We start from the raw sequence: 24,700 nt of genomic DNA, 5'->3' as shown, positions 1-24,700 counted from the left end.
CTCTCTCTCCGCCTCTCGCTCGCTCTCTCTCTCTCCGCCTCTCGCTCGCTCTCTCTCTCTCCGCCTCTCGCTCGCTCTCTCTCTCTCTCCGCCTCTCGCTCGCTCTCTCTCTCTCCGCCTCTCTCGCTCGCTCTCTCTCTCTCCGCCTCTCGCTCGCTCTCTCTCTCTCCGCCTCTCGCTCGCTCTCTCTCTCCGCCTCTCGCTCGCTCTCTCTCTCTCCGCCTCTCGCTCGCTCTCTCTCTCCGCCGCTCGCTCTCTCTCTCCGCCTCTCGCTCGCTCTCTCTCTCTCTCCGCCTCTCGATCTCTCTCTCTCTCCGCCTCTCGATCTCTCTCTCTCTCCGCCTCTCGATCTCTCTCTCTCCGCCTCTCGATCTCTCTCTCTCCGCCTCTCGATCTCTCTCTCTCCGCCTCTCGCTCGCTCTCTCTCCGCCTCTCGATCTCTCTCTCTCCGCCTCTCGATCTCTCTCTCTCCGCCTCTCGATCTCTCTCTCTCCGCCTCTCGATCTCTCTCTCTCCGCCTCTCGATCTCTCTCTCTCCGCCTCTCGATCTCTCTCTCTCCGCCTCTCGATCTCTCTCTCTCCGCCTCTCGATCTCTCTCTCTCCGCCTCTCGATCTCTCTCTCTCCGCCTCTCGCTCTCTCTCTCTCCGCCTCTCGCTCGCTCGCTCTCTCTCTCTCCGCCTCTCGCTCGATCTCTCTCTCTCCGCCTCTCGCTCGATCTCTCTCCGCCTCTCGCTCGATCTCTCTCTCTCCGCCTCTCGCTCGATCTCTCTCTCTCCGCCTCTCGATCTCTCTCTCTCCGCCTCTCGATCTCTCTCTCTCCGCCTCTCGATCTCTCTCTCTCCGACTCTCGATCTCTCTCTCTCCGCCTCTCGATCTCTCTCTCTCCGCCTCTCGATCTCTCTCTCTCCGCCTCTCGATCTCTCTCTCTCCGCCTCTCGATCTCTCTCTCTCCGCCTCTCTCTCGCTCGCTCTCTCTCTCTCCGCCTCTCGCTCGATCTCTCTCTCTCCGCCTCTCGCTCGCTCGATCTCTCTCTCTCCGCCTCTCGCTCGCTCGCTCTCTCTCTCTCCGCCTCTCGCTCGCTCGCTCTCTCTCTCTCCCCCTCTCGCTCGCTCGCTCTCTCTCTCTCCGCCTCTCGCTCGCTCGCTCTCTCTCTCTCCGCCTCTCGCTCGCTCGCTCTCTCTCTCTCCGCCTCTCGCTCGCTCGCTCTCTCTCTCTCCGCCTCTCGCTCGCTCGCTCTCTCTCTCTCCGCCTCTCGCTCGCTCGCTCTCTCTCTCTCCGCCTCTCGCTCGCTCGCTCTCTCTCTCTCCGCCTCTCGCTCGCTCGCTCTCTCTCTCTCCGCCTCTCGCTCGCTCGCTCTCTCTCTCTCCGCCTCTCTCTCGCTCGCTCTCTCTCTCTCCGCCTCTCGCTCGCTCGCTCTCTCTCTCTCCGCCTCTCGCTCGCTCGCTCTCTCTCTCTCCGCCTCTCGCTCGCTCGCTCTCTCTCTCTCCGCCTCTCGCTCGCTCGCTCTCTCTCTCTCCGCCTCTCTCTCGCTCGCTCTCTCCGCCTCTCGCTCGCTCGCTCTCTCTCTCCGCCTCTCTCGCTCGCTCTCTCTCTCTCCGCCTCTCGCTCGCTCTCTCCGCCTCTCGCTCGCTCGCTCTCTCTCTCTCCGCCTCTCGCTCGCTCTCTCTCTCTCTCCGCCTCTCGCTCGCTCTCTCTCTCCGCCTCTCGCTCGCTCTCTCTCTCTCCGCCCTCTCGCTCGCTCTCTCTCTCTCCGCCCTCTCGCTCGCTCTCTCTCTCTCCGCCCTCTCGCTCGCTCTCTCTCTCTCCGCCGCTCGCTCGCTCTCTCTCTCTCCGCCGCTCGCTCGCTCTCTCTCTCTCCGCCTCTCGCTCTCTCTCTCTCTCTCCGCCTCTCTCTCTCTCCGCCTCTCAATCTCTCTCTCTCCGCCTCTCGCTCGCTCGCTCTGCCTCTCGATCGCTCTCTCTCCGCCTCTCGATCGCTCTCTCTCCGCCTCTCGATCTCTCTCTCCGCCTCTCGATCTCTCTCTCTCCGCCGCTCGCTCTCTCTCTCTCCGCCGCTCGCTCGCTCTCTCTCTCTCCGCCTCTCGCTCGCTCTCTCTCTCTCCGCCTCTCGCTCGCTCTCTCTCTCCGCCTCTCGATCTCTCTCTCTCCGCCTCTCGATCTATCTCTCTCCGCCGCTCGCTCGCTCTCTCTCCGCCGCTAGCTCGCTCTCTCTCCGCCTCTCGCTCGCTCTCTCTCTCTCCGCCTCTCGCTCGCTCTCTCTCTCTCCGCCTCTCGCTCGCTCTCTCTCTCTCCGCCTCTCGCTCGCTCTCTCTCTCTCCGCCTCTCGCTCGCTCTCTCTCTCTCTCCGCCTCTCGCTCGCTCTCTCTCTCTCCGCCTCTCGCTCGCTCTCTCTCTCCGCCGCTCGCTCTCTCTCTCCGCCTCTCGCTCGCTCTCTCTCTCTCTCTCCGCCTCTCGATCTCTCTCTCTCTCCGCCTCTCGATCTCTCTCTCTCCGCCTCTCGATCTCTCTCTCTCTCCGCCTCTCGATCTCTCTCTCTCCGCCTCTCGATCTCTCTCTCTCCGCCTCTCGATCTCTCCGCCTCTCGATCTCTCTCTCTCCGCCTCTCGCTCGCTCTCTCTCTCTCTCCGCCTCTCGATCTGTCTCTCTCCGCCTCTCGATCTCTCTCTCTCCGCCTCTCGATCTCTCTCTCTCCGCCTCTCGATCTCTCTCTCTCCGCCTCTCGATCTCTCTCTCTCCGCCTCTCGCTCGCTCTCTCTCTCTCCGCCTCTCGATCTCTCTCTCTCCGCCTCTCGCTCGCTCTCTCTCTCTCCGCCTCTCTCTCGCTCGCTCTCTCTCTCGCTCGCTCTCTCTCTCTCGCTCGATCTCTCTATCTCCGCCTCTCGCTCGATCTCTCTCTCTCCGCCTCTCGCTCGATCTCTCTCTCTCCGCCTCTCGCTCGCTCTCTCTCTCTCCGCCTCTCGCTCGCTCTCTCTCTCTCTCTCCGCCTCTCGCTCGCTCTCTCTCTCTCCGCCTCTCGCTCGCTCTCTCTCTCTCCGCCTCTCGCTCGCTCTCTCTCTCTCCGCCTCTCGCTCGCTCGCTCTCTCTCTCTCCGCCTCTCTCTCTCTCCGCCTCTCGCTCGCTCGCTCTCTCTCCGCCTCTCTCTCTCTCCGCCTCTCGCTCGCTCTCTCTCTCTCCGCCTCTCGCTCGCTCGCTCTCTCTCTCTCCGCCTCTCGCTCGCTCGCTCTCTCTCTCTCCGCCTCTCGCTCGCTCGCTCTCTCTCTCTCCGCCTCTCTCTCGCTCTCTCTCTCTCTCTCCGCCTCTCGCTCGCTCTCTCTCTCCGCCTCTCCGCCTCTCGCTCGCTCGCTCTCTCTCTCTCCGCCTCTCGCTCGCTCGCTCTCTCTCTCTCCGCCTCTCGCTCGCTCGCTCTCTCTCTCTCCGCCTCTCGCTCGCTCGCTCTCTCTCTCTCCGCCTCTCGCTCGCTCGCTCTCTCTCTCTCCGCCTCTCTCGCTCGCTCTCTCTCTCTCCGCCTCTCTCTCGCTCCGCTCTCTCTCTCGCTCTCTCTCTCTCTCCTCTCTCTCGCTCGCTCTCTCTCTCTCTCTCTCCGCCTCTCGCTCGCTCGCTCTCTCTCTCTCCGCCTCTCGCTCGCTCGCTCTCTCTCTCTCCGCCTCTCGCTCGCTCGCTCTCTCTCTCTCCGCCTCTCGCTCGCTCGCTCTCTCTCTCTCCGCCTCTCGCTCGCTCGCTCTCTCTCTCTCCGCCTCTGGCTCGCTCGCTCTCTCTCTCTCCGCCTCTCGCTCGCTCGCTCTCTCTCCGCCTCTCGCTCGCTCGCTCTCTCTCTCTCCGCCTCTCGCTCGCTCGCTCTCTCTCTCTCCGCCTCTCGCTCGCTCGCTCTCTCTCTCCGCCTCTCGCTCGCTCGCTCTCTCTCTCTCCGCCTCTCGCTCGCTCGCTCTCTCTCTCCGCCTCTCGCTCGCTCGCTCTCTCTCTCTCCGCCTCTCGCTCGCTCGCTCTCTCTCTCTCCGCCTCTCGCTCGCTCGCTCTCTCTCTCTCCGCCTCTCGCTCGCTCGCTCTCTCTCTCCGCCTCTCGCTCGCTCGCTCTCTCTCTCTCCGCCTCTCGCTCGCTCGCTCTCTCTCTCTCCGCCTCTCGCTCGCTCGCTCTCTCTCTCTCCGCCTCTCGCTCGCTCGCTCTCTCTCTCCGCCTCTCGCTCGCTCGCTCTCTCTCTCTCCGCCTCTCGCTCGCTCGCTCTCTCTCTCTCCGCCTCTCGCTCGCTCGCTCTCTCTCTCCGCCTCTCGCTCGCTCGCTCTCTCTCTCTCCGCCTCTCGCTCGCTCGCTCTCTCTCTCTCCGCCTCTCGCTCGCTCGCTCTCTCTCTCTCCGCCTCTCGCTCGCTCGCTCTCTCTCTCTCCGCCTCTCGCTCGCTCGCTCTCTCTCTCCGCCTCTCGCTCGCTCGCTCTCTCTCTCTCCGCCTCTCGCTCGCTCGCTCGCTCTCTCTCTCTCCGCCTCTCGCTCGCTCTCTCTCCGCCTCTCGCTCGCTCGCTCTCTCTCTCTCCGCCTCTCGCTCGCTCTCTCTCCGCCTCTCGCTCGCTCGCTCTCTCTCTCTCCGCCTCGCTCTCTCTCTCCGCCTCTCGCTCGCTCGCTCTCTCTCTCTCCGCCTCTCGCTCGCTCGCTCTCTCTCTCTCCGCCTCTCGCTCGCTCTCTCTCTCTCTCTCCCGCCTCTCGCTCGCTCTCTCTCTCTCCGCCTCTCGCTCGCTCGCTCTCTCTCTCTCTCCCTCTCGCTCGCTCGCTCTCTCTCTCTCCGCCTCTCGCTCGCTCGCTCTCTCTCTCTCCGCCTCTCGCTCGCTCGCTCTCTCTCCGCCTCTCGCTCGCTCGCTCTCTCTCTCTCCGCCTCTCGCTCGCTCGCTCTCTCTCTCTCCGCCTCTCGCTCGCTCGCTCTCTCTCTCTCCGCCTCTCGCTCGCTCTCTCTCTCTCCCGACTCTCGCTCGCTCTCTCTCTCTCCGCCTCTCGCTCGCTCTCTCTCTCTCCGCCTCTCGCTCGCTCTCTCTCTCTCCGCCTCTCGCTCGCTCTCTCTCTCTCTGCCTCTCTCTCTCCGCCTCTCGATCTCTCTCTCTCCGCCTCTCGATCTCTCTCTCTCCGCCTCTCGATCTCTCTCTCTCCGCCTCTCGATCTCTCTCTCTCCGCCTCTCGATCTCTCTCTCTCCGCCTCTCGATCTCTCTCTCTCCGCCGCTCGATCTCTCTCTCTCTCCGCCGCTCTCTCGCTCTCTCTCTCCGCCGCTCGCTCGCTCTCTCTCGCTCCGCCTCTCGCTCGCTCTCTCTCGCTCCGCCTCTCGCTCGCTCTCTCTCCGCCTCTCGCTCGCTCTCTCTCTCTCCGCCTCTCGCTCGCTCGCACTGTCTCTCCGCCTCTCGCTCGCTCGCACTGTCTCTCCGCCTCTCGCTCGCTCGCACTGTCTCTCCGCCTCTCGCTCGCTCGCACTGTCTCTCCGCCTCTCGCTCGCTCGCACTGTCTCTCCGCCTCTCGCTCGCTCGCACTGTCTCTCGCCTCTCGCTCGCTCGCACTGTCTCTCCGCCTCTCGCTCGCTCGCACTGTCTCTCCGCCTCTCGCTCGCTCTCTCTCTCTCCGCCTCTCGCTCGCTCGCTCTCTCTCTCTCCGCCTCTCGCTCGCTCGCTCTCTCTCTCCGCCTCTCGCTCGCTCGCTCTCTCTCTCCGCCTCTCGCTCGCTCGCTCTCTCTCTCTCCGCCTCTCGCTCGCTCGCTCTCTCTCTCTCCGCCTCTCGCTCGCTCGCACTCTCTCTCTCCGCCTCTCGCTCGCTCGCACTCTCTCTCCGCCTCTCGCTCGCTCTCTCTCGCAGCCTCTCGCTCTGTCTCGCAGCCTCTCGCTCTGTCTCGCAGCCTCTCGCTCTCTCTCGCAGCCTCTCGCAGCCTCTCGCGCTCTCTCTCGCAGCCTCTCGCGCTCTCTCTCGCAGCCTCTCGCGCTCTCTCTCGCAGCCTCTCGCCCTCTCTCGCAGCCTCTCGCTCTCTCGCGCTCTCTCGCAGCCTCTCGCGCTCTCTCGCAGCCTCTCGCCCTCTCTCGCAGCCTCTCGCCCTCTCTCGCAGCCTCTCGCGCTCTCTCTCGCAGCCTCTCGCGCTCTCTCTCGCAGCCTCTCGCGCTCTCTCCTCGCAGCCTCTCGCGCTCTCTCGCAGCCTCTCGCGCTCTCTCTCGCAGCCTCTCGCGCTCTCTCTCGCAGCCTCTCGCTCTCTCTCGCAGCCTCTCGCGCTCTCTCTCGCAGCCTCTCGCGCTCTCTCTCAGCAGCCTCTCGCGCTCTCTCTCGCAGCCTCTCGCGCTCTCTCTCGCAGCCTCTCGCTCTCTCTGGCAGCCTCTCGCGCTCTCTCTGGCAGCCTCTCGCTCTCTCTGGCAGCCTCTCGCGCTCTCTGGCAGCCTCTCGCGCTCTCTCTCGCAGCCTCTCCCGCTCTCTCTCGCAGCCTCTCTCGCAGCCTCTCGCGCTCTCTCTCGCAGCCTCTCGCGCTCTCTCTCGCAGCCTCTCGCGCTCTCTCTCGCAGCCTCTCGCGCTCTCTCTCGCAGCCTCTCGCGCTCTCTCTCGCAGCCTCTCGCGCTCTCTCTCGCAGCCTCTCCCGCTCTCTCTCGCAGCCTCTCTCGCAGCCTCTCGCGCTCTCTCTCGCAGCCTCTCGCGCTCTCTCTCGCAGCCTCTCGCTCTCTCTCGCAGCCTCTCGCAGCCTCTCTCGCAGCCTCTCGCGCTCTCTCTCGCAGCCTCTCGCGCTCTCTCTCGCAGCCTCTCGCGCTCTCTCTCGCAGCCTCTCCCGCTCTCTCTCGCAGCCTCTCGCGCTCTCTCTCGCAGCCTCTCGCGCTCTCTCTCGCAGCCTCTCTCGCAGCCTCTCGCGCTCTCTCTCGCAGCCTCTCGCTCTCTCTCACGCTCTCTCTCGCAGCCTCTCGCGCTCTCTCTCGCAGCCTCTCGCGCTCTCTCTCGCAGCCTCTCCCTCTCTCGCTCTCGCGCGCTCTCTCGCAGCCTCTCGCGCGCTCTCTCGCAGCCTCTCGCGCTCTCTCCGCAGCCTCTCGCTCTCTCTCGCAGCCTCTCGCGCTCTCTCTCGCAGCCTCTCGCGCTCTCTCTCGCAGCCTCTCGCGCTCTCTCTCGCAGCCTCTCGCGCTCTCTCTCGCAGCCTCTCGCGCTCTCTCTCGCAGCCTCTCGCGCTCTCTCTCGCAGCCTCTCGCCCTCTCTCGCAGCCTCTCGCTCTCTCGCGCTCTCTCGCAGCCTCTCGCCCTCCCTCGCAGCCTCTCGCCCTCCCTCGCAGCCTCTCGCCCTCTCTCTCGCTGCCTCTCGCGCTCTCTCTCGCAGCCTCTCGCGCTCTCTCTCGCAGCCTCTCGCTCTCTCTCGCAGCCTCTCGCTCTCTCTCGCAGCCTCTCGCGCTCTCTCGCAGCCTCTCGCGCTCTCTCTCGCAGCCTCTCGCGCTCTCTCTCGCAGCCTCTCGCTCTCTCTCGCAGCCTCTCGCGCTCTCTCTCAGCAGCCTCTCGCGCTCTCTCTCGCAGCCTCTCGCTCTCTCTCTCGCAGCCTCTCGCGCTCTCTCCGCAGCCTCTCGCCCTCTCTCGCAGCCTCTCGCCCTCTCTCTCGCTGCCTCTCGCTCTCTCTCGCAGCCTCTCGCGCTCTCTCTCGCAGCCTCTCGCGCTCTCTCTCGCAGCCTCTCGCTCTCTCTCGCAGCCTCTCGCGCTCTCTCTCCGCAGCCTCTCGCGCTCTCTCCGCAGCCTCTCGCGCTCTCTCTCGCAGCCTCTCGCGCTCTCTCTCGCAGCCTCTCGCGCTCTCTCTCGCAGCCTCTCGCGCTCTCTCTCGCAGCCTCTCGCGCTCTCTCAGCAGCCTCTCGCGCTCTCTCTCGCAACCTCTCGCGCTCTCTCTCGCACCTCTCGCCCTCTCTCTCGCAGCCTCTCGCCCTCTCTCTCGCTGCCTCTCGCGCTCTCTCTCGCAGCCTCTCGCGCTCTCTCTCGCAGCCTCTCGCGCTCTCTCTCGCAGCCTCGCGCTCTCTCTCGCAGCCTCTCGCGCTCTCTCTCGCAGCCTCTCGCGCTCTCTCTCGCAGCCTCTCGCGCTCTCTCTCGCAGCCTCTCGCGCTCTCTCTCGCAGCCTCTCGCCCTCTCTCTCGCTGCCTCTCGCGCTCTCTCTCGCAGCCTCTCGCGCTCTCTCTCGCAGCCTCTCGCGCTCTCTCTCGCAGCCTCTCGCGCTCTCTCTCGCAGCCTCTCGCGCTCTCTCTCGCAGCCTCTCGCGCTCTCTCTCGCAGCCTCTCGCGCTCTCTCTGCAGCCTCTCGCGCTCTCTCTCGCAGCCTCTCGCGCTCTCTCTCGCAGCCTCTCGCGCTCTCTCTCGCAGCCTCTCGCGCTCTCTCTCGCAGCCTCTCCCGCTCTCTCTCGCAGCCTCTCTCGCAGCCTCTCGCTCTCTCTCGCAGCCTCTCGCTCTCTCTCGCAACCTCTCGCTCTCTCTCGCAGCCTCTCGCAGCCTCTCTCGCAGCCTCTCGCGCTCTTTCCGCAGCCTCTCGCGCTCTCTCCGCAGCCTCTCGCGCTCTCTCTCGCAGCCTCTCCCGCTCTCTCTCGCAGCCTCTCGCGCTCTCTCTCGCAGCCTCTCCCGCTCTCTCTCGCAGCCTCTCTCGCAGCCTCTCGCGCTCTCTCTCGCAGCCTCTCGCGCTCTCTCTCGCAGCCTCTCGCGCTCTCTCTCGCGCTCTCTCTCGCAGCCTCTCGCGCTCTCTCTCGCAGCCTCTCGCGCTCTCTCTCGCAGCCTCTCCCTCTCTCGCTCTCTCGCGCTCTCTCTCGCAGCCTCTCGCGCTCTCTCTCGCAGCCTCTCGCGCTCTCTCTCGCAGCCTCTCGCGCTCTCTCTCGCAGCCTCTCTCGCAGCCTCTCGCGCTCTCTCTCGCAGCCTCTCGCGCTCTCTCTCGCAGCCTCTCGCGCTCTCTCTCGCGCTCTCTCTCGCAGCCTCTCGCGCTCTCTCTCGCAGCCTCTCGCGCTCTCTCTGCAGCCTCTCCCTCTCTCGCTCTCTCTCTCGCAGCCTCTCGCGCTCTCTCTGCAGCCTCTCGCGCTCTCTCTCGCAGCCTCTCGCTCTCTCTCGCAGCCTCTCGCGCTCTCTCTGCAGCCTCTCGCGCTCTCTCTCGCAGCCTCTCGCGCTCTCTCCGCAGCCTCTCGCGCTCTCTCTGGCAGCCTCTCGCTCTCTCTGGCAGCCTCTCGCGCTCTCTCTGGCAGCCTCTCCCGCTCTCTCTCGCAGCCTCTCCCGCTCTCTCTCGCAGCCTCTCTCGCAGCCTCTCGCGCTCTCTCAGCCTCTCGCGCTCTCTCTCGCAGCCTCTCGCTCTCTCTCGCAGCCTCTCGCGCTCTCTCTCGCAGCCTCTCGCGCTCTCTCTCGCAGCCTCTCGCGCTCTCTCTCGCAGCCTCTCGCGCTCTCTCGCAGCCTCGCGCTCTCTCTCGCAGCCTCTCGCCCTCTCTCGCAGCCTCTCGCCCTCTCTCGCAGCCTCTCGCCCTCTCTCGCAGCCTCTCGCCCTCTCTCGCAGCCTCTCGCGCTCTCTCTCGCAGCCTCTCCCGCTCTCTCTCGCAGCCTCTCTCGCAGCCTCTCGCGCTCTCTCTCGCTCTCTCTCGCAGCCTCTCCCGCTCTCTCTCGCAGCCTCTCTCGCAGCCTCTCGCGCTCTCTCTCGCAGCCTCTCCCGCTCTCTCTCGCAGCCTCTCTCGCAGCCTCTCGCGCTCTCTCGCGCTCTCTCTCGCGCTCTCTCTCGCAGCCTCTCGCGCTCTCTCTCGCAGCCTCTCGCGCTCTCTCTCGCAGCCTCTCGCGCTCTCTCTCGCAGCCTCTCCCTCTCTCGCGCTCTCTCTCGCAGCCTCTCGCGCTCTCTCTCGCAGCCTCTCGCGCTCTCTCTCGCAGCCTCTCGCAGCCTCTCGCGCTCTCTCGCAGCCTCTCGCGCTCTCTCTCGCAGCCTCTCGCGCTCTCTCGCAGCCTCTCGCGCTCTCTCTCGCAGCCTCTCGCTCTCTCTCGCAGCCTCTCGCGCTCTCTCTCGCAGCCTCTCGCGCTCTCTCTCGCAGCCTCTCGCGCTCTCTCTGGCAGCCTCTCGCTCTCTCTGGCAGCCTCTCGCTCTCTCTGGCAGCCTCTCGCGCTCTCTCTGGCAGCCTCTCCCGCTCTCTCTGGCAGCCTCTCCCGCTCTCTCTGGCAGCCTCTCCCGCTCTCTCTGGCAGCCTCTCCCGCTCTCTCTCGCAGCCTCTCCCGCTCTCTCTCGCAGCCTCTCTCGCAGCCTCTCGCAGCCTCTCGCGCTCTCTCTCGCAGCCTCTCGCGCTCTCTCTCGCAGCCTCTCGCGCTCTCTCTCGCAGCCTCTCGCGCTCTCTCTCGCAGCCTCTCGCGCTCTCTCTCGCAGCCTCTCGCGCCCTCTCTCGCAGCCTCTCGCGCCCTCTCTCGCAGCCTCTCGCCCTCTCTCGCAGCCTCTCGCCCTCTCTCGCAGCCTCTCGCGCTCTCTCTCGCAGCCTCTCGCGCTCTCTCTCGCAGCCTCTCGCGCTCTCTCGCGCAGCCTCTCGCGCTCTCTCGCGCAGCCTCTCGCGCAGCCTCTCGCGCAGCCTCTCGCGCAGCCTCTCGCGCAGCCTCTCGCGCAGCCTCTCGCGCAGCCTCTCGCGCAGCCTCTCGCGCAGCCTCTCGCGCGCAGCCTCTCGCGCAGCCTCTCGCGCAGCCTCTCGCGCAGCCTCTCGCGCAGCCTCTCGCGCAGCCTCTCGCGCAGCCTCTCGCGCAGCCTCTCGCGCAGCCTCTCGCGCAGCCTCTCGCGCAGCCTCTCGCGCAGCCTCTCGCGCAGCCTCTCGCGCAGCCTCTCGCGCAGCCTCTCGCGCAGCCTCTCGCGCAGCCTCTCGCGCAGCCTCTCGCGCAGCCTCTCGCGCAGCCTCTCGCGCAGCCTCTCGCGCAGCCTCTCGCGCAGCCTCTCGCGCAGCCTCTCGCGCAGCCTCTCGCTCTCTCGCGCAGCCTCTCGCTCTCTCTCGCAGCCTCTCGCTCTCTCTCGCAGCCTCTCGCTCTCTCTCGCAGCCTCTCGCTCTCTCTCGCAGCCTCTCGCTCTCTCTCGCAGCCTCTCGCTCTCTCTCGCAGCCTCTCTCCCACGCAGGCCTGAAGCTCCTGTGATGACACGCTACCTCTTCTCTCCCTTTTCCCTTTCCCAGACAGGATGACAGTGGTAACGTTAATTAGACTCTCTCTCCCCGAAAGGTCCATCTTAAATAAAACATTTGCTATGATTTTAAATGTCACCGATGGGGACTTGAAAAGGCACTACTGCCTCAAGACAGACCTTAGAAGGGCCCGGCTCTTTCAAAGCCCGTCATTTCCTTTCCTTGGGAGCTTCTGCTGTGACATTAAATGGGACGACAGCAATGTTCTAGCAATCCTAGAATCTCCATGTATGCCAGATTTTTTTAAAGAAATGTACACAGTTGATAAATGAGGCCCCACATCTGAGGATTAAAAGGCACATTCTGGGATATTTGAGAATGGTAATTGCCATTCTCATTCGTCAGCTTTATACCAAACTAAATAGCAGGATTACATTGGGCTGAAAAAGTCAGGATTGTGACTTTAAAGGAAAAGGCTGTTGCTGCTGGGGCTAGACAGTCACACTGTTTTGCTATGCTGAGCTATGCTGCTGTGTGTCCTACAATACTTCCACAGACACGCAGGGAACACAGCAAGGGGGACGCGCCCCACTACTGCATGCTGGGAGAAGACGACCTGCAATAACCCCCGCCGTGTGTGACATCACCACACTGCAGACAAACAGCAGGGGGTGAGGGAGAAGGGAGAAAAAGGGAGAGGAGTGACAGAGGGAGAGAAAGGATGAGAGAGAGAGACAGGCGGGCGAGGAAAGAAGGCGTGCAACCTCAGTTCAGAGGGGACAGATTTGTGCGAGGCCCATTTCACAGAGCGTCTCTGCCAAAGACACCATTCAGAAAGTCACTGAGAACTAGAGCCGTTTTAAGCTGCTAAAACAGCTTGGAGTTAGGAGTCTGGGGAACAAGGTTTCAACTCAAGTGAGATCATAGCTTTAATATAACAATGAAATATGTTTGGTGACTTTATGCCCAGCCTCTCACACAAAATGGCATAGCTAGAAAAGCATCATACTCGCCTTTCTGTCTCGGAGGCATCGCAGGCTGTAATTGCACGTTTAAGTGTGTAGGACGCCAACACACACACGGTGGGTGTATGACAGACACTGAGCTGTAGTTGAGCTGTTGTTATTCCAGCAGGGTTACACAGTGAGGATGGTGCTGGGTAGATGGGAGCATGGCCTCTCTCAGCGTAGCAACAGTCCCTCGCTGCTACTGCTGCTACTGACAGTGGTGAATATTTCACACTGTTGGCGCTCTGCTCGCTCTCTCTCGGTCTCCCTCCCTTTCTCTGTATTCACTATACATTTCTCCTCTCTCCTGTCTCACCGTCTCTCTCCTTCTCCTCCCTCTCCCTCCCACTTTCCCAAAAGCATTACATTGGCCTCGATAGTGAGGTCAGTTAGGCATCATCTCCAACCCTAACCTCTCTCTCAGATGAGTACCCGAGTCCAGAGGATTTCTGGTCAAAGCTCACTTTCGCCCAGCCACCATATGAGATGACTGGCTTGGTTGAGCATCACACACCATTACACCCGCAGGCACAATGCTGGCTTTCCCAAAGGACATTGATGGATGGCTGCAGCCAGGGGGTGATTTTAGATAGTATGAAATCGAGGGAAAATGCATTAAGGGTTTTAAGCTAATACTGACAGAAACGTTTGACTATGACCATGTAAAATTCAGTGGCCTAGCATGCTGAACGCTTGTTCCCGTTCTCTAAACGTTATGCACACGTGCTAAACAAAAAAAAACTATCGCTGATATTCACACATTCACTGAAATTCTCAGCACAACACATATTGAATTTAAACTTCACACTGAATACTGCATAAAATGGCTCATTTGCTCATATTTGCAATTGCCTACCTGTGATTGGAGGAATGAGAGGAAGGAGTGGACACGCATAATGATCTACATGTCACTTATGAAGCCTACCTATATGAAGCATATCTTTATGAAGCATATCTTTATGAAGCCGACCTATATGAAGCATATCTATATGAAGCATATCTTTATGAAGCATATCTATATGAAGCATATCTTTATGAAGCATATCTTTATGAAGCATATCTTTATGAAGCCTACCTATATGAAGCATATCTTTATGAAGCCTACCTATATGAAGCATATCTTTATGAAGCATATCTTTATGAAGCCTATCTTTATGAAGCCTACCTATGTGAAGCCTATCTTTATGAAGCATATCTTTATGAAGCCTACCTATATGAAGCATATCTTTATGAAGCCTACCTATATGAAGCCTATCTTTATGAAGCATATCTTTATGAAGCATATCTTTATGAAGCCTATCTTTATGAAGCCTACCTTTATGAAGCCTATCTTTATGAAGCCTACCTATATGAAGCATATCTTTATGAAGCATATCTTTATGAAGCCTATCTTTATGAAGCCTACCTATGTGAAGCCTATCTTTATGAAGCATATCTTTATGAAGCCTACCTATATGAAGCATATCTTTATGAAGCCTACCTATATGAAGCCTATCTTTATGAAGCATATCTTTATGAAGCATATCTTTATGAAGCCTATCTTTATGAAGCCTACCTATATGAAGCCTACCTATATGAAGCCTACCTATATGAAGCATATCTTTATGAAGCCTACCTATATGAAGCATATCTATATGAAGCCTACCTGTATGAAGCCTACCTATGTGAAGCCTATCTTTATGAAGCATATCTTTATGAAGCCTACCTATATGAAGCATATCTATATGAAGCCTATCTTTATGAAGACTACCTATATGAAGCCTATCTTTATGAAGCATATCTTTATGAAGCCTACCTTTATGAAGCCTACCTATATGAAGCCTACCTATATGAAGCCTACCTATATGAAGCCTACCTATATGAAGCCTACCTATATGAAACCTACCTATATGAAGCCTATCTTTATGAAGCCTACCTTTATGAAGCCTACCTTTATGAAGCCTACCTATATGAAGCCTACCTATATGAAGCCTACCTATATGAAGCCTACCTATATGAAGCCTACCTATATGAAGCCTACCTGTATGAAGCCTACCTGTATGAAGCCTATCTTTATGAAGCATATCTTTATGAAGCCTACCTTTATGAAGCCTACCTATATGAAGCCTACCTATATGAAGCCTACCTATATGAAGCCTACGTATATGAAGCCTACCTTTATGAAGCCTACCTATATGAAGCATATCTTTATGAAGCCTACCTATATCAAGCCTATCTTCATGAAGCCTACCTACAGAGGGGCAAAAAATTATTTAGTCAGCAACCAATTGTGCAAGTTCTCCCACTTAAAAAGGAGAGGCCTGTAATTTTCATCATGGGTACACTTCAACTATGACAGACAAAATGAGAAAAAAAATCCAGAAAATCACATTGTAGGATTTTTAATGGATTTATTTGCAAATTATGGTGGAAAATAAGTATTTGGTCAATAACAAAAGTTTATCTCAATACTTTTATATATACTGTTATATACCCTTTGTTGGCAAGGTCAAACATTTTCTGTAAGTCTTCACAAGGTTTTCACACACTGTTGCTGGTATTTTGGCCCATTCCTCCATGCAGATCTCCTCTAGAACAGTGATGTTTTGGGGCTGATGGGGCAACACGGACTTTCAACTCCCTCCAAAGATTTTCTATGGAGTTGAGATCTGGAGATTGGCTAGGCCACTCCAGGAACTTGAAATGCTTCTTACGAAGCCACTCCTTCGTTGTTCGGGTGGTGTGTTTGGGATCATTGTCATGCTGAAACGTTTCATCTTAATGCCCTTGCTGATGGAAGAAGGTTTTCACTCAAAATCTCACAATACATGGCCCCATCCTTAGCACGGATCAGTCGTCCTGGTCCCTTTGCAGAAAAACAGCACCAAAGCATGATGTTTCCACCCCCATACTTCACAGTAGGTATGGTGTTCTTTGGATGCAACTCCAAACACAACGAGTTGAGTTTTGACCAAAAAGTTATATTTTGGTTTCATCTGACCATATGACATTCTCCCAATCTTCTTCTGGATCATCCAAATGCTCTCTAGCAAACTTCAGACGGGCCTGGACATGTACTGGCTTAAGCAGGGGGACACATCTGGCACTGCAGAGATTTGAGTCCCTGGCGGCATAGTGTGTTACTGATGGTAGGCTTTGTTACTTTGGTCCCAGCTCTCTGCAGGTCATTCACTAGGTCCCCCCGTGTGGTTCTGGGATTTTTGCTCACCGTTCTTGTGATCATTTCGACCCCACAGGGTGAGATCTTGCGTTGAGCCCCAGATCGAGGGAGATTATCAGTGGTCTTGTATGTCTTCCATTTCCTAATAATTGCTCCCACAGTTGATTTCTTCAAACCAAGCTGCTTACCTATTGCAGATTCAGTCTTCCCAGCCTGGTGCAGGTCTACAATTTTGTTTCTGGTGTCCTTTGACAGCTCTTTGGTCTTGGTCATAGTGGAGTTTGGAGTGTGACTGTTTGAGGTTGTGGACAGGTGTCTTTTATACTGATAACAAGTTCAAACAGGTGCCATTAATACAGGTAACGAGTGGAGGACAGAGGAGCCTCTTAAAGAAGAAGTTACACGTCTGTGAGAGCCAGAAATCTTGCTTGTTTGTAGGTGACCAAATACTTATTTTCCACCATAATTTGCAAATTAATTCACTAAAAATCATACAATGTGATTTTCTGGAGAAAAAAAATTCTCATTTTGTCTGTCATAGTTGAAGTGTACCTATGATGAAAATTACAGGCCTCTCCTTTTTAAGTGGGAGAACTTGCACAATTGGTGGCTGACTAAATACTTTTTTGCCCCTCTGTATATGAAGCCTACCTATATGAAGCCTAACTATATGAAGCCTACCTATATGAAGCCTACCTATATGAAGCCTATGAGAAGCAGGTGAGAGAGGGATGTAGGAGACGCTGAGAAGCAGGTGAGAGAGGGCTGGTAGGAGCCCCTGAGAAGCAGGTGAGAGAGGGCTGGTAGGGGACGCTGATAAGCAGGTGAGAGAGGGATGCTAGGGGACGCTGAGAGAAGCAGGTGAGAGAGGGATGGTGGTAGGGGACGCTGAGAGAAGCAGGTGAGAGAGGGATGGTAGGGGACGCTGATAAGCAGGTGAGAGAGGGATGGGAGGGGACGCTGAGAGAAGCAGGTGAGAGAGGGCTGGTAGGGGACGCTGAGAGAAGCAGGTGAGAGAGGGATGGTAGAGGACGCTGAGAAGCAGGTGAGAGAGGGCTGGTAGGAGACGCTGAGAAGCAGGTGAGAGAGGGCTGGTAGGGGACGTTGAGAAGCAGGTGAGAGAGGGCTGGTAGGAGACGCTGAGAAGCAGGTGAGAGAAGGCTGGTAGGGGACGTTGAGAAGCAGGTGAGAGAGGGCTGGTAGGAGACGCTGAGAAGCAGGAGAGAGGGATGGTAGGAGACGCTGAGAAGCAGGTGAGAGAGGGATGGTGGGAGACGCTGAGAAGCAGGTGAGAGAGGGCTGGTAGGAGACGCTGAGAAGCAGGTGAGAGAGGGCTGGTAGGAGACGCTGAGAAGCAGGTGAGAGGGATGGTAGGAGACGCTGAGAAGCAGTTGAGAGAGGGCTGGTAGGAGACGCTGAGAAGCAGGTGAGAGAGGGATGGTAGGAGACGCTGAGAAGCAGGTGAGAGAGGGATGGTAGGGGACACTGAGAGAAGCAGGTGAGACAGGGATGGTAGGGGACACTGAGAGAAGCAGGTGAGAGAGGGATGGTAGGGGACGTTGAGAAGCAGGTGAGAGAGGGCTGGTAAGAGACGCTGAGAAGCAGGTGAGAGGGATGGTAGGAGACGCTGAGAAGCAGGTGAGAGGGATGGTAGGAGACGCTGAGAAGCAGGTGAGAGAGGGATGGTAGGAGACACTGAGAAGCAGCTGAGAGAGGGCTGGTAAGGGACGCTGAGAAGCAGGTGAGAGAAGGCTGGTAGGAGACACTGAGAAGCAGGTGAGAGGGGATGGTAGAGGACGCTGAGAGAAGCAGGTGAGAGAGGGATGGTAGAGGACGCTGAGTGAAGCAGGTGAGAGAGGGCTGGTAGGGGACGTTGAGAGAAGAAGGTGAGAGAGGGCTGGTAGGGGACGCTGAGAGAAGCAGGTGAGAGAGGGATGGTAGGAGACGCTGAGAAGCAGGTGAGAGAGGGCTGGTAGGGGACACTGAGAAGCAGGTGAGAGAGGGCTGGTAGGAGACGCTGAGAGAAGCAGGTGAGAGAGGGCTGGTAGGGGACACTGAGAGAAGCAGGTGAGAGAGTGCTCTAGTGGACATTGAGAAGCAGGTGAGGGCTGGGAGGGACATTATTGGACTGGTGCATACAAGAGACTAGTTGCTGTTGCTTAAAAAAATGTACTGAACTTAAAAACAACTGAGTTTATAAGCATTTTATAACAGCCACCCGCGGGTTCTTTAGATCGTTAGGGCCGGACATGTTGGTAGTATCATATGAAACGGTACTACAGTATTCTGAAATGTTGGTAGTATCAAATGAAACGGTACTACAGTATTCTGAAATGTTGGTAGTATCATATGAAACGGTACTACAGTATTCTGAAATGTTGGTAGTATCATATGAAACGGTACTACAGTATTCTGAAATGTTGGTAGTATCATATGAAACGGTACTAGAGTATTCTGAAATGTTGGTAGTATCATATGAAACGGTACTACAGTATTCTGAAATATTGGTAGTATCATATGAAACGGTACTACAGTATTCTGAAATGTTGGTAGTATCATATGAAACGGTACTACAGTATTCTGAAATGTTGGTAGTATCATATGAAACGGTACTACAGTATTCTGAAATGTTGGTAGTATCAAATGAAACGGTACTACAGTATTCTGAAATGTTGGTAGTATCATATGAAACGGTACTACAATATTCTGAAATGTTGGTAGTATCATATGAAACGGTACTACAGTATTCTGAAATGTTGGTAGTATCATATGAAACGGTACTACAGTATTCTGAAATGTTGGTAGTATCATATGAAACGGTACTACAGTATTCTGAAATATTGGTAGTATCATATGAAACGGTACTACAGTATTCTGAAATGTTGGTAGTATCATATGAAACGGTACTACAGTATTCTGAAATGTTGGTAGTATCATATGAAACGGTACTACAGTATTCTGAAATGTTGGTAGTATCATATGAAACGGTACTACAGTATTCTGAAATGTTGGTAGTATCATATGAAACGGTACTACAGTATTCTGAAATGTTGGTAGTATCATATGAAACGGTACTACAGTATTCTGAAATGTTGGTAGTATCATATGAAACGGTACTACAGTATTCTGAAATGTTGGTAGTATCATATGAAACGGTACTACAGTATTCTGAAATATTGGTAGTATCATATGAAACGGTACTACAGTATTCTGAAATGTTGGTAGTATCATATGAAACGGTACTACAGTATTCTGAAATGTTGGTAGTATCATATGAAACGGTACTACAGTATTCTGAAATGTTGGTAGTATCATATGAAACGGTACTACAGTATTCTGAAATATTGGTAGTATCATATGAAACGGTACTACAGTATTCTGAAATGTTGGTATCATAAGTATCATGACGTTTAGGTTCCGTGATATTACTGTGGTACTGGTATACCGTGCAACACTAATTTCTAAACTAGAGCTCGTCAGGCTGGTAACTCTTTTTATTCCGTACATGTAGAAGTTTTTTCCCATGCATCTGTTGACACTTAAAGGGATGCGAGTTGACATTGATGAAAGTGTGTGTGTGTGTGTGTGTGTGTGGTGTGTGGTGTGTGGTGTGTGTGTGTGTGTGTGTGTGCTGACCTTGGTCTGAGAGCAAGTCCAGCATGGTCTGGAGAAGAAAGGAGAGGTGGCGGACAGACAGGCCGGGGTTTCCCATACGACGTGATGCGTACACCAGCTCATGGAGCAGACGCACCTGTACCGCTGCCCAGCCACGGTGGGAACCTGGAGGAGAGGAGAAGATTATTTTACTGTCCCGTGTAAATTCATTTCCAACTAAAACATGTCTTCTGCATTAACCACCCAGGCCTCTCTGTGAGACACAAACAGGGGTTGGATCAGAGGGCAGCCACACTACCGCACCTCTGCAGCTGGTTTTAGGGAATACATGCCTTGCTCGAGGGCACAAAGGCATTTAAGATTTGAGAGTGAGTGGGATCCTCCAAACATTCTCACACCAGAGTGGCGTGAGATTGGGAGCTGTGCAGTGCAGTGTGGCGTTGACTTCAGGTAATTAGTGTCCTGTAGCAGAAAACACATCAGCAGACATCTTAATAACCTGCTAGCTTTACACGGGTGTTCTGGGGAGCATGGATGGGTCTCAGCGTTACGTAACATTACATTCTCCACAACCCCCCCCCCACTCCCCAGGCTATACTCAAGGCTGTCAGGGCTGGTGCACTGAGGGAGTGGGGAGGGAGAGAAGGGGGAAAAGGGCAAGAGGAGGAGGAGAGAGAGAGAGAAGGGGAAATAAGGCCAGCCTGCTCAGAGGTTAATAAGAATCAATTGTTCCCTGAGCTGTACAGTCTGCGGAGCTCATAAAATCTTGACCAAGATGCGTGTCCGTTATCAGTGTTCTCTGTACTGGGGGATTATATTATTATTAAATAAATAACCAAATGTTATTCATTGCTACCGACTTCTGTCATCTGCAAAAATGATATTAATGCAAATCTTTTCTAAGCCATTTCCTCCTCCTCAGTGAAGCTGCAGCGCCCACTAAGCAGCCTAAATATAGCAGCATCAACCTGTCTGTAACATCATGTGAAGCTACCGCTGCTTATCTGAAGGGCACCAACACAGAGGAGAGGATAGGACACACAGTGGCCCTCTCTCATTCTTCCTCTCTCGTTCTTCCTCTCATTCACTGTCACACCCCTCTCTTTCTGTATCAAAAGACCATGAACGCTGGAATCTTTGTATTCACTCCTTAATTGCTAAATAAAGGTGTGCCAAAACCTCTTATTCTTGCTCACCATCCCTCCCTCCCTCTCTCCCTCCCTGCCTCTCTTTCTCTCTCCCTCCCTCCCTCTCTTTCTCTCTCCCTCCCCCTCTCTCTCTCCCTCCCTCTCTTTCTCCCTCCCTCCCTCCCTCCCTCCCTTTCTCCCTCTCCCTCCCTGCCTCTCTTTCTCCCTCCCTCTCTTTCTCCCTCCCTCCCTCTCTTTCTCCCTCCCTCCCTCTCTTTCTCCCTCCCTCCCTCTCTCCCTCCCTTTCTCCCCTCCCTCCCTCTTTCTCCCCTCCCTCCCTCCCTCTTTCTCCCCTCCCCCTCTCTTTCCTCCATCCATCTTTTTCTCCTCTTGCTCCCCCTCCCTCTCTTTCTCTCTCCATCTCTCCCCCTGCATCTCTTTTTCTCTCCCCCATCCCCTCCTCTCTTTCTCTCTCCCCCTCTTTCTCTCTCCCCCTCTTTCTCTCCCCCTCCCTCCTCCATCCCTCTCTTTCTCCCCCTCCCTCTCTCTCTCCCCTCCCTCTCTCTCCCCCTCCCTCTTTTTCTCCCCCTCTCCCCCTCTCTTTCTCCCCTCCCTCCTACCTCCCTCCCCTCCCTCCTTTTCTCTCTCCCCCTCCCTCCCTCTCTTTCTCCCCTCCCTCCCTCCCTCTCTTTCTCCCCTCCCTTCCTCCCTCCCTCCCTCCCTTTCTCTCTCCCCTTCCCTCCCTTTCTCTCTCCCCTTCCCTCCCTTTCTCTCTCCCCTTCCCTCCTTTTCTCGCTCCCCCTCCCTCCTTTTCTCGCTCCCCCTCCCTCCTTTTCTCGCTCCCCCTCCCTCCTTTTCTCGCTCCCCCTCCCTCCTTTTCTCGCTCCCCCTCCCTCCTTTTCTCGCTCCCCCTCCCTCCTTTTCTCGCTCCCCCTCCCTCCTTTTCTCGCTCCCCCTCCCTACTTCTCCTACAGCTAAATGTCTTCTTCTGTGGTATTTGCAAGGCAATATTCAAGGTGTCGAGGAATCCAATTAGCATCACCATGAGAATGACACTCTGCCGCACAATCCTCACCCTGTCACACAAACACACACACGCACCACCCTGTCACACACTGCCTGCATCAAAAGGCACTGTACATTCTGGTAGGAGAATTAACAGTTCCCTGTAAGGTAATGTCTGATACTACTGTCATCCCCTTCTGTCATTGAAACATGAACAGTGCAGCAGGGATTAAAAGCATGGCAGCTAAATGCCTTTTTGTGAGTCTGTGGTCTTTGAAACAGTGTTAACTCGAAACAAAATGAGAGAGAGAAAAAGAGAAAGTCTTCTCAACCTGATAAAGAAGAGAGTACTGAGAGGGCTCCCTAGCCAATTAAAAACCAATTTGCTTGTTCATTTCTCTGCCGGCCAGCCCTGTACCAGGCCGTGTTGGAATACACTATTGAGCCTCATTTCCTCTGTGATATTAGCCTCCTGCACCAGGGGCCTGGCCAGCTCTCTTCTCCTCCCAGCTCAATAAACTACCCCTGATACCTCTCCTCAGGCTCAGAGGCCTGGGCGTAGTAGGAAGTCCTGCTGCCTTATGAGGAACATTTATTTAACTTTTTCTGCTTTGTCTTGTAAACAAAGTTAGGGAGGAAGATATCCATAGTCAGACAGACACACACTTCACTCCCAACTACACTACAGCATAATTGTTTGACTACCTCTCACAATTGTTTTCCACAGCAGTGAAGTGGAGGTCAACAACAACGTCTCTCTCTGCCTGACAGAAACTCTTCTCAAGTGGGTGCTTGAAAGAGGATCACTGTAGAGATAGAGGACTCTGAATGTTTTCTCTGTCAGTGTTTCTTTTATGCTCCAGTCCCTCGTGGTGGAGTGGGTTGAGCAAGGTGAGGGTCAAGAGCCTGCAGTGCACAGCAGCTTATCCTAAGGACCCTGAGAATGTGTTTGTTTGTGTTTGTTCCGGGCACCACTTTGCGCAAAAAGACACACAATTGATTTGAGACCTGCACTGACCCAGACCTCTGCTCCACACACACCAACAACAAACACACACACACACACACACACACACACACACACACACACACACACACACACACACACACTCACATTACCCCTGAGAAGAGCTCTTGAAGAGAAGATCCTTTAAATAATGCTCAGAGCAAGGCAATGTTATTCAATCTCTTGCTAAGTACTGACCTTACTGAAACAGATATCTGTGCTTGTGTGTGTGTTTTTATTGATAATATAAAATTGTAGGGATCACTCAACAGTGTATGGGACAGTTTTGACACAGAGTAAAGGCATATCCAGTTGGGTACCTTTGCTGAAGTCTTTGGGGTCGAGGCAGAGGCTGTATCCAGGCAGGGTCTCCAGCAGCAGCTTGTAGCAGGCCCTCCAGCCAGGCTCTGGGATGGTGGGGGCCACACACTGCATGGCTGCTACCCGCTTGAAGAAGGCTGACTTACGGTGGAAACCAATCAGGTGGTAGAGCTCAGAGAGAATGCTGTACCGCTGGATCTTCTCTTCCTCAGACAGCTGAGAAAACAGAGATCATTGTTTGGTTGGTTGGTTGTTGGTTAATTGATTTGTTAAGATGTTAATTGGTTTGTTAATTAGTTAATTGCTTGGTTGTTTGGTTAATTGCTTGGTTGTTTGGTTGGTTCATTAATTGGTTGGTTGTTTGGTTAATTGGTTGGTTGGTTAATTGTTGGTTGTTTGGTTGTTTGGTAAATTGGTTGGTTGTTTGGTTGGTTGGTTAATTGGTTGGTTGGTTGGTTAAATGGTTGGTTGGTTGGTAATTGGTTGGTTGGTTGGTTAATGGGTTGATTTTTGGTTAACTGGATGGTTGATTGGTTGGTTGGTTAATTGGATGGTTGGTTAATTTGTTAATTGGTTGGTGATGGACTGATTTTATTACATTGAAAAACTATTTAAACCACACACATGGAAACTGCATTTAAATCGAGACCACCCATACCTAAAATGTCAGACTTACAGTCATGCAGTCATGCGTGCATACATTTTATGTACGGGTTGTCCCCGATTTGTTTTATGAGTCAAATTTAACTTTTACAGAGATTCATTTGGAAATAAGCATAACCTGTTTTACTGTCAAGGATTTATAATAACAATAATATTTTATTCCATTTAGCAGAGTTGTTATGTTGTATTTTTACCCCTTTTTTCTGCCCAATTTCAATCTTGTCTCATCGCTGCAACTCCCCAACGGGCTCAGAGGCGAAGGTCGGGTGATGCGTCCCACAAAACATGACCCACCAAACTGCGCTTCTTAACGAAATCCAGTGTGTCAGAGGAAACACAGTTTAACTGACAACAGAGGTCAGCCTGCAGGCGCCTGGCCTGCCACAAGGAGTCGCTAGAGCACAATGAGCCAAGTCAAGCCTCCCCCCCGGCCAAACCCTCCCCTAACCGGCACGATCCTGGGGCAATTGTGCGCCACCCTATTGGTTGGTGATACAGCCTGGGATTGAACCCAGGTCTGTTGTGACGCCTTTAACCTCTTGAAACTCCCCATCCCGGATCCGGGATTGTGACTAAGCCTCAGGCTCATTAGCATAACGCAACGTTAACGATTTCTGAAAATCGCAAATAAAATTAAAATAATGCGTTTGCTCTCAAGCTTAGCCTTTTCTTAACAACACTGTCATCTCAGATTTTCAAAATATGCTTTTGAACCATAGAAATTGACTAATTTGTGTAAGAGTATGCAAAGCTAGCATAGCATTTTGTGTAGCATGTAGCACGCAACATTTTCACAAAAGCCAGATAACCAAATAAATAAAATCATTTACCTTTGAAGAGCTTCTGATGTTTTCAATGAGGAGACTCCCAGCCACATACCAAATGCGCAGTGTTTCCTGAAAGCGTCTGTGTGTAGGAGAAATCGTTCCGTTTTCTACATTGCGCCTGGCTACCGAAACGAACCGAAAATGCAGTCACCTACAACGTGAAACTTTTTCCGGATTAACTACATAATATCGACGAAACATGGCAAACGTTGTTTGGAATCAATCCTCAAGGTGTTTTTTCACATATCTCTTCATTGACATGCAGTTCGTGGAAGCTTGCTTCTCTCTCTGTGCCCCATGGAAAAATACTGGCAGGTGACTTTTGCGCACCAATTTCGGCGCAGGACACCGGGCGGACACGTGGTAAATGTGGTCTCTTATGGTCAATCTTCCAACGATCTGCCTACAAATACGTCACAATGCTGCAGACACCTTGGGGAAACGACAGAAAGGGCAGACTCATTCCTCTTGCGTTCACAGCCATATAAGGAGATCATGAAAGACAGAGCCTCAAAAATCCTTGTCATTTCCTGGATGCCAAGTCATCTTGGTTTTGCCTGAAGCTCACGTTAAAGGGCACGCACAGAGAAGATATTTGTATTTCTGGACACGTCAGAGTGTTTTCTTTCGAACAGTAGCAATTATATGCATAGTCGAGCATCTTTTTGTGACAAAATATCTTGTTTAAAACGGGAACGTTTTTCTTCCAAAAATGAAATAGCGCCACCATAAGTGTAAGAGGTTAACTGCGATGCAGTGCCTTAGACCGCTGTGCCACTCAGGAGGCCCGAGCAGAAGCATCTGCTAATAAATGTCATATATTATTATAAATCCTTGACGATAACACAGTTATACAACTTATTGCCAAACAAATCTCTGGAAAAGTTCAATTTGATTTATAAAACAAATCTGTGGA

The 24,700-nt window shown here is 54.7% G+C and overlaps 1 protein-coding gene across 2 annotated transcripts in view; it reads right to left on the bottom strand.

Annotated features, from left to right (window-relative positions):
• LOC135549826 (trafficking protein particle complex subunit 9-like) overlaps positions 1-24,700 on the bottom strand; it is a 367,075-nt gene that overhangs the window by 328,200 nt on the left and 14,175 nt on the right. For both annotated transcript variants that reach the window (XM_064980154.1, XM_064980155.1), the window contains 2 exons: positions 22,294-22,510; positions 18,857-19,000 (listed from right to left, as the gene is read on the bottom strand). In XM_064980154.1, the coding sequence (XP_064836226.1) occupies positions 18,857-19,000; positions 22,294-22,510 (361 nt within the window). The remainder of the gene's footprint in view (positions 1-18,856; positions 19,001-22,293; positions 22,511-24,700) is intronic.

Source organism: Oncorhynchus masou, chromosome 12 (genome assembly GCF_036934945.1).
Source record: "Oncorhynchus masou masou isolate Uvic2021 chromosome 12, UVic_Omas_1.1, whole genome shotgun sequence".
NCBI lineage: Eukaryota > Metazoa > Chordata > Actinopteri > Salmoniformes > Salmonidae > Oncorhynchus > Oncorhynchus masou.
Note: the sequence above shows the minus strand (reverse complement) of the source record. Positions and strands in the feature narration are given on the sequence as shown.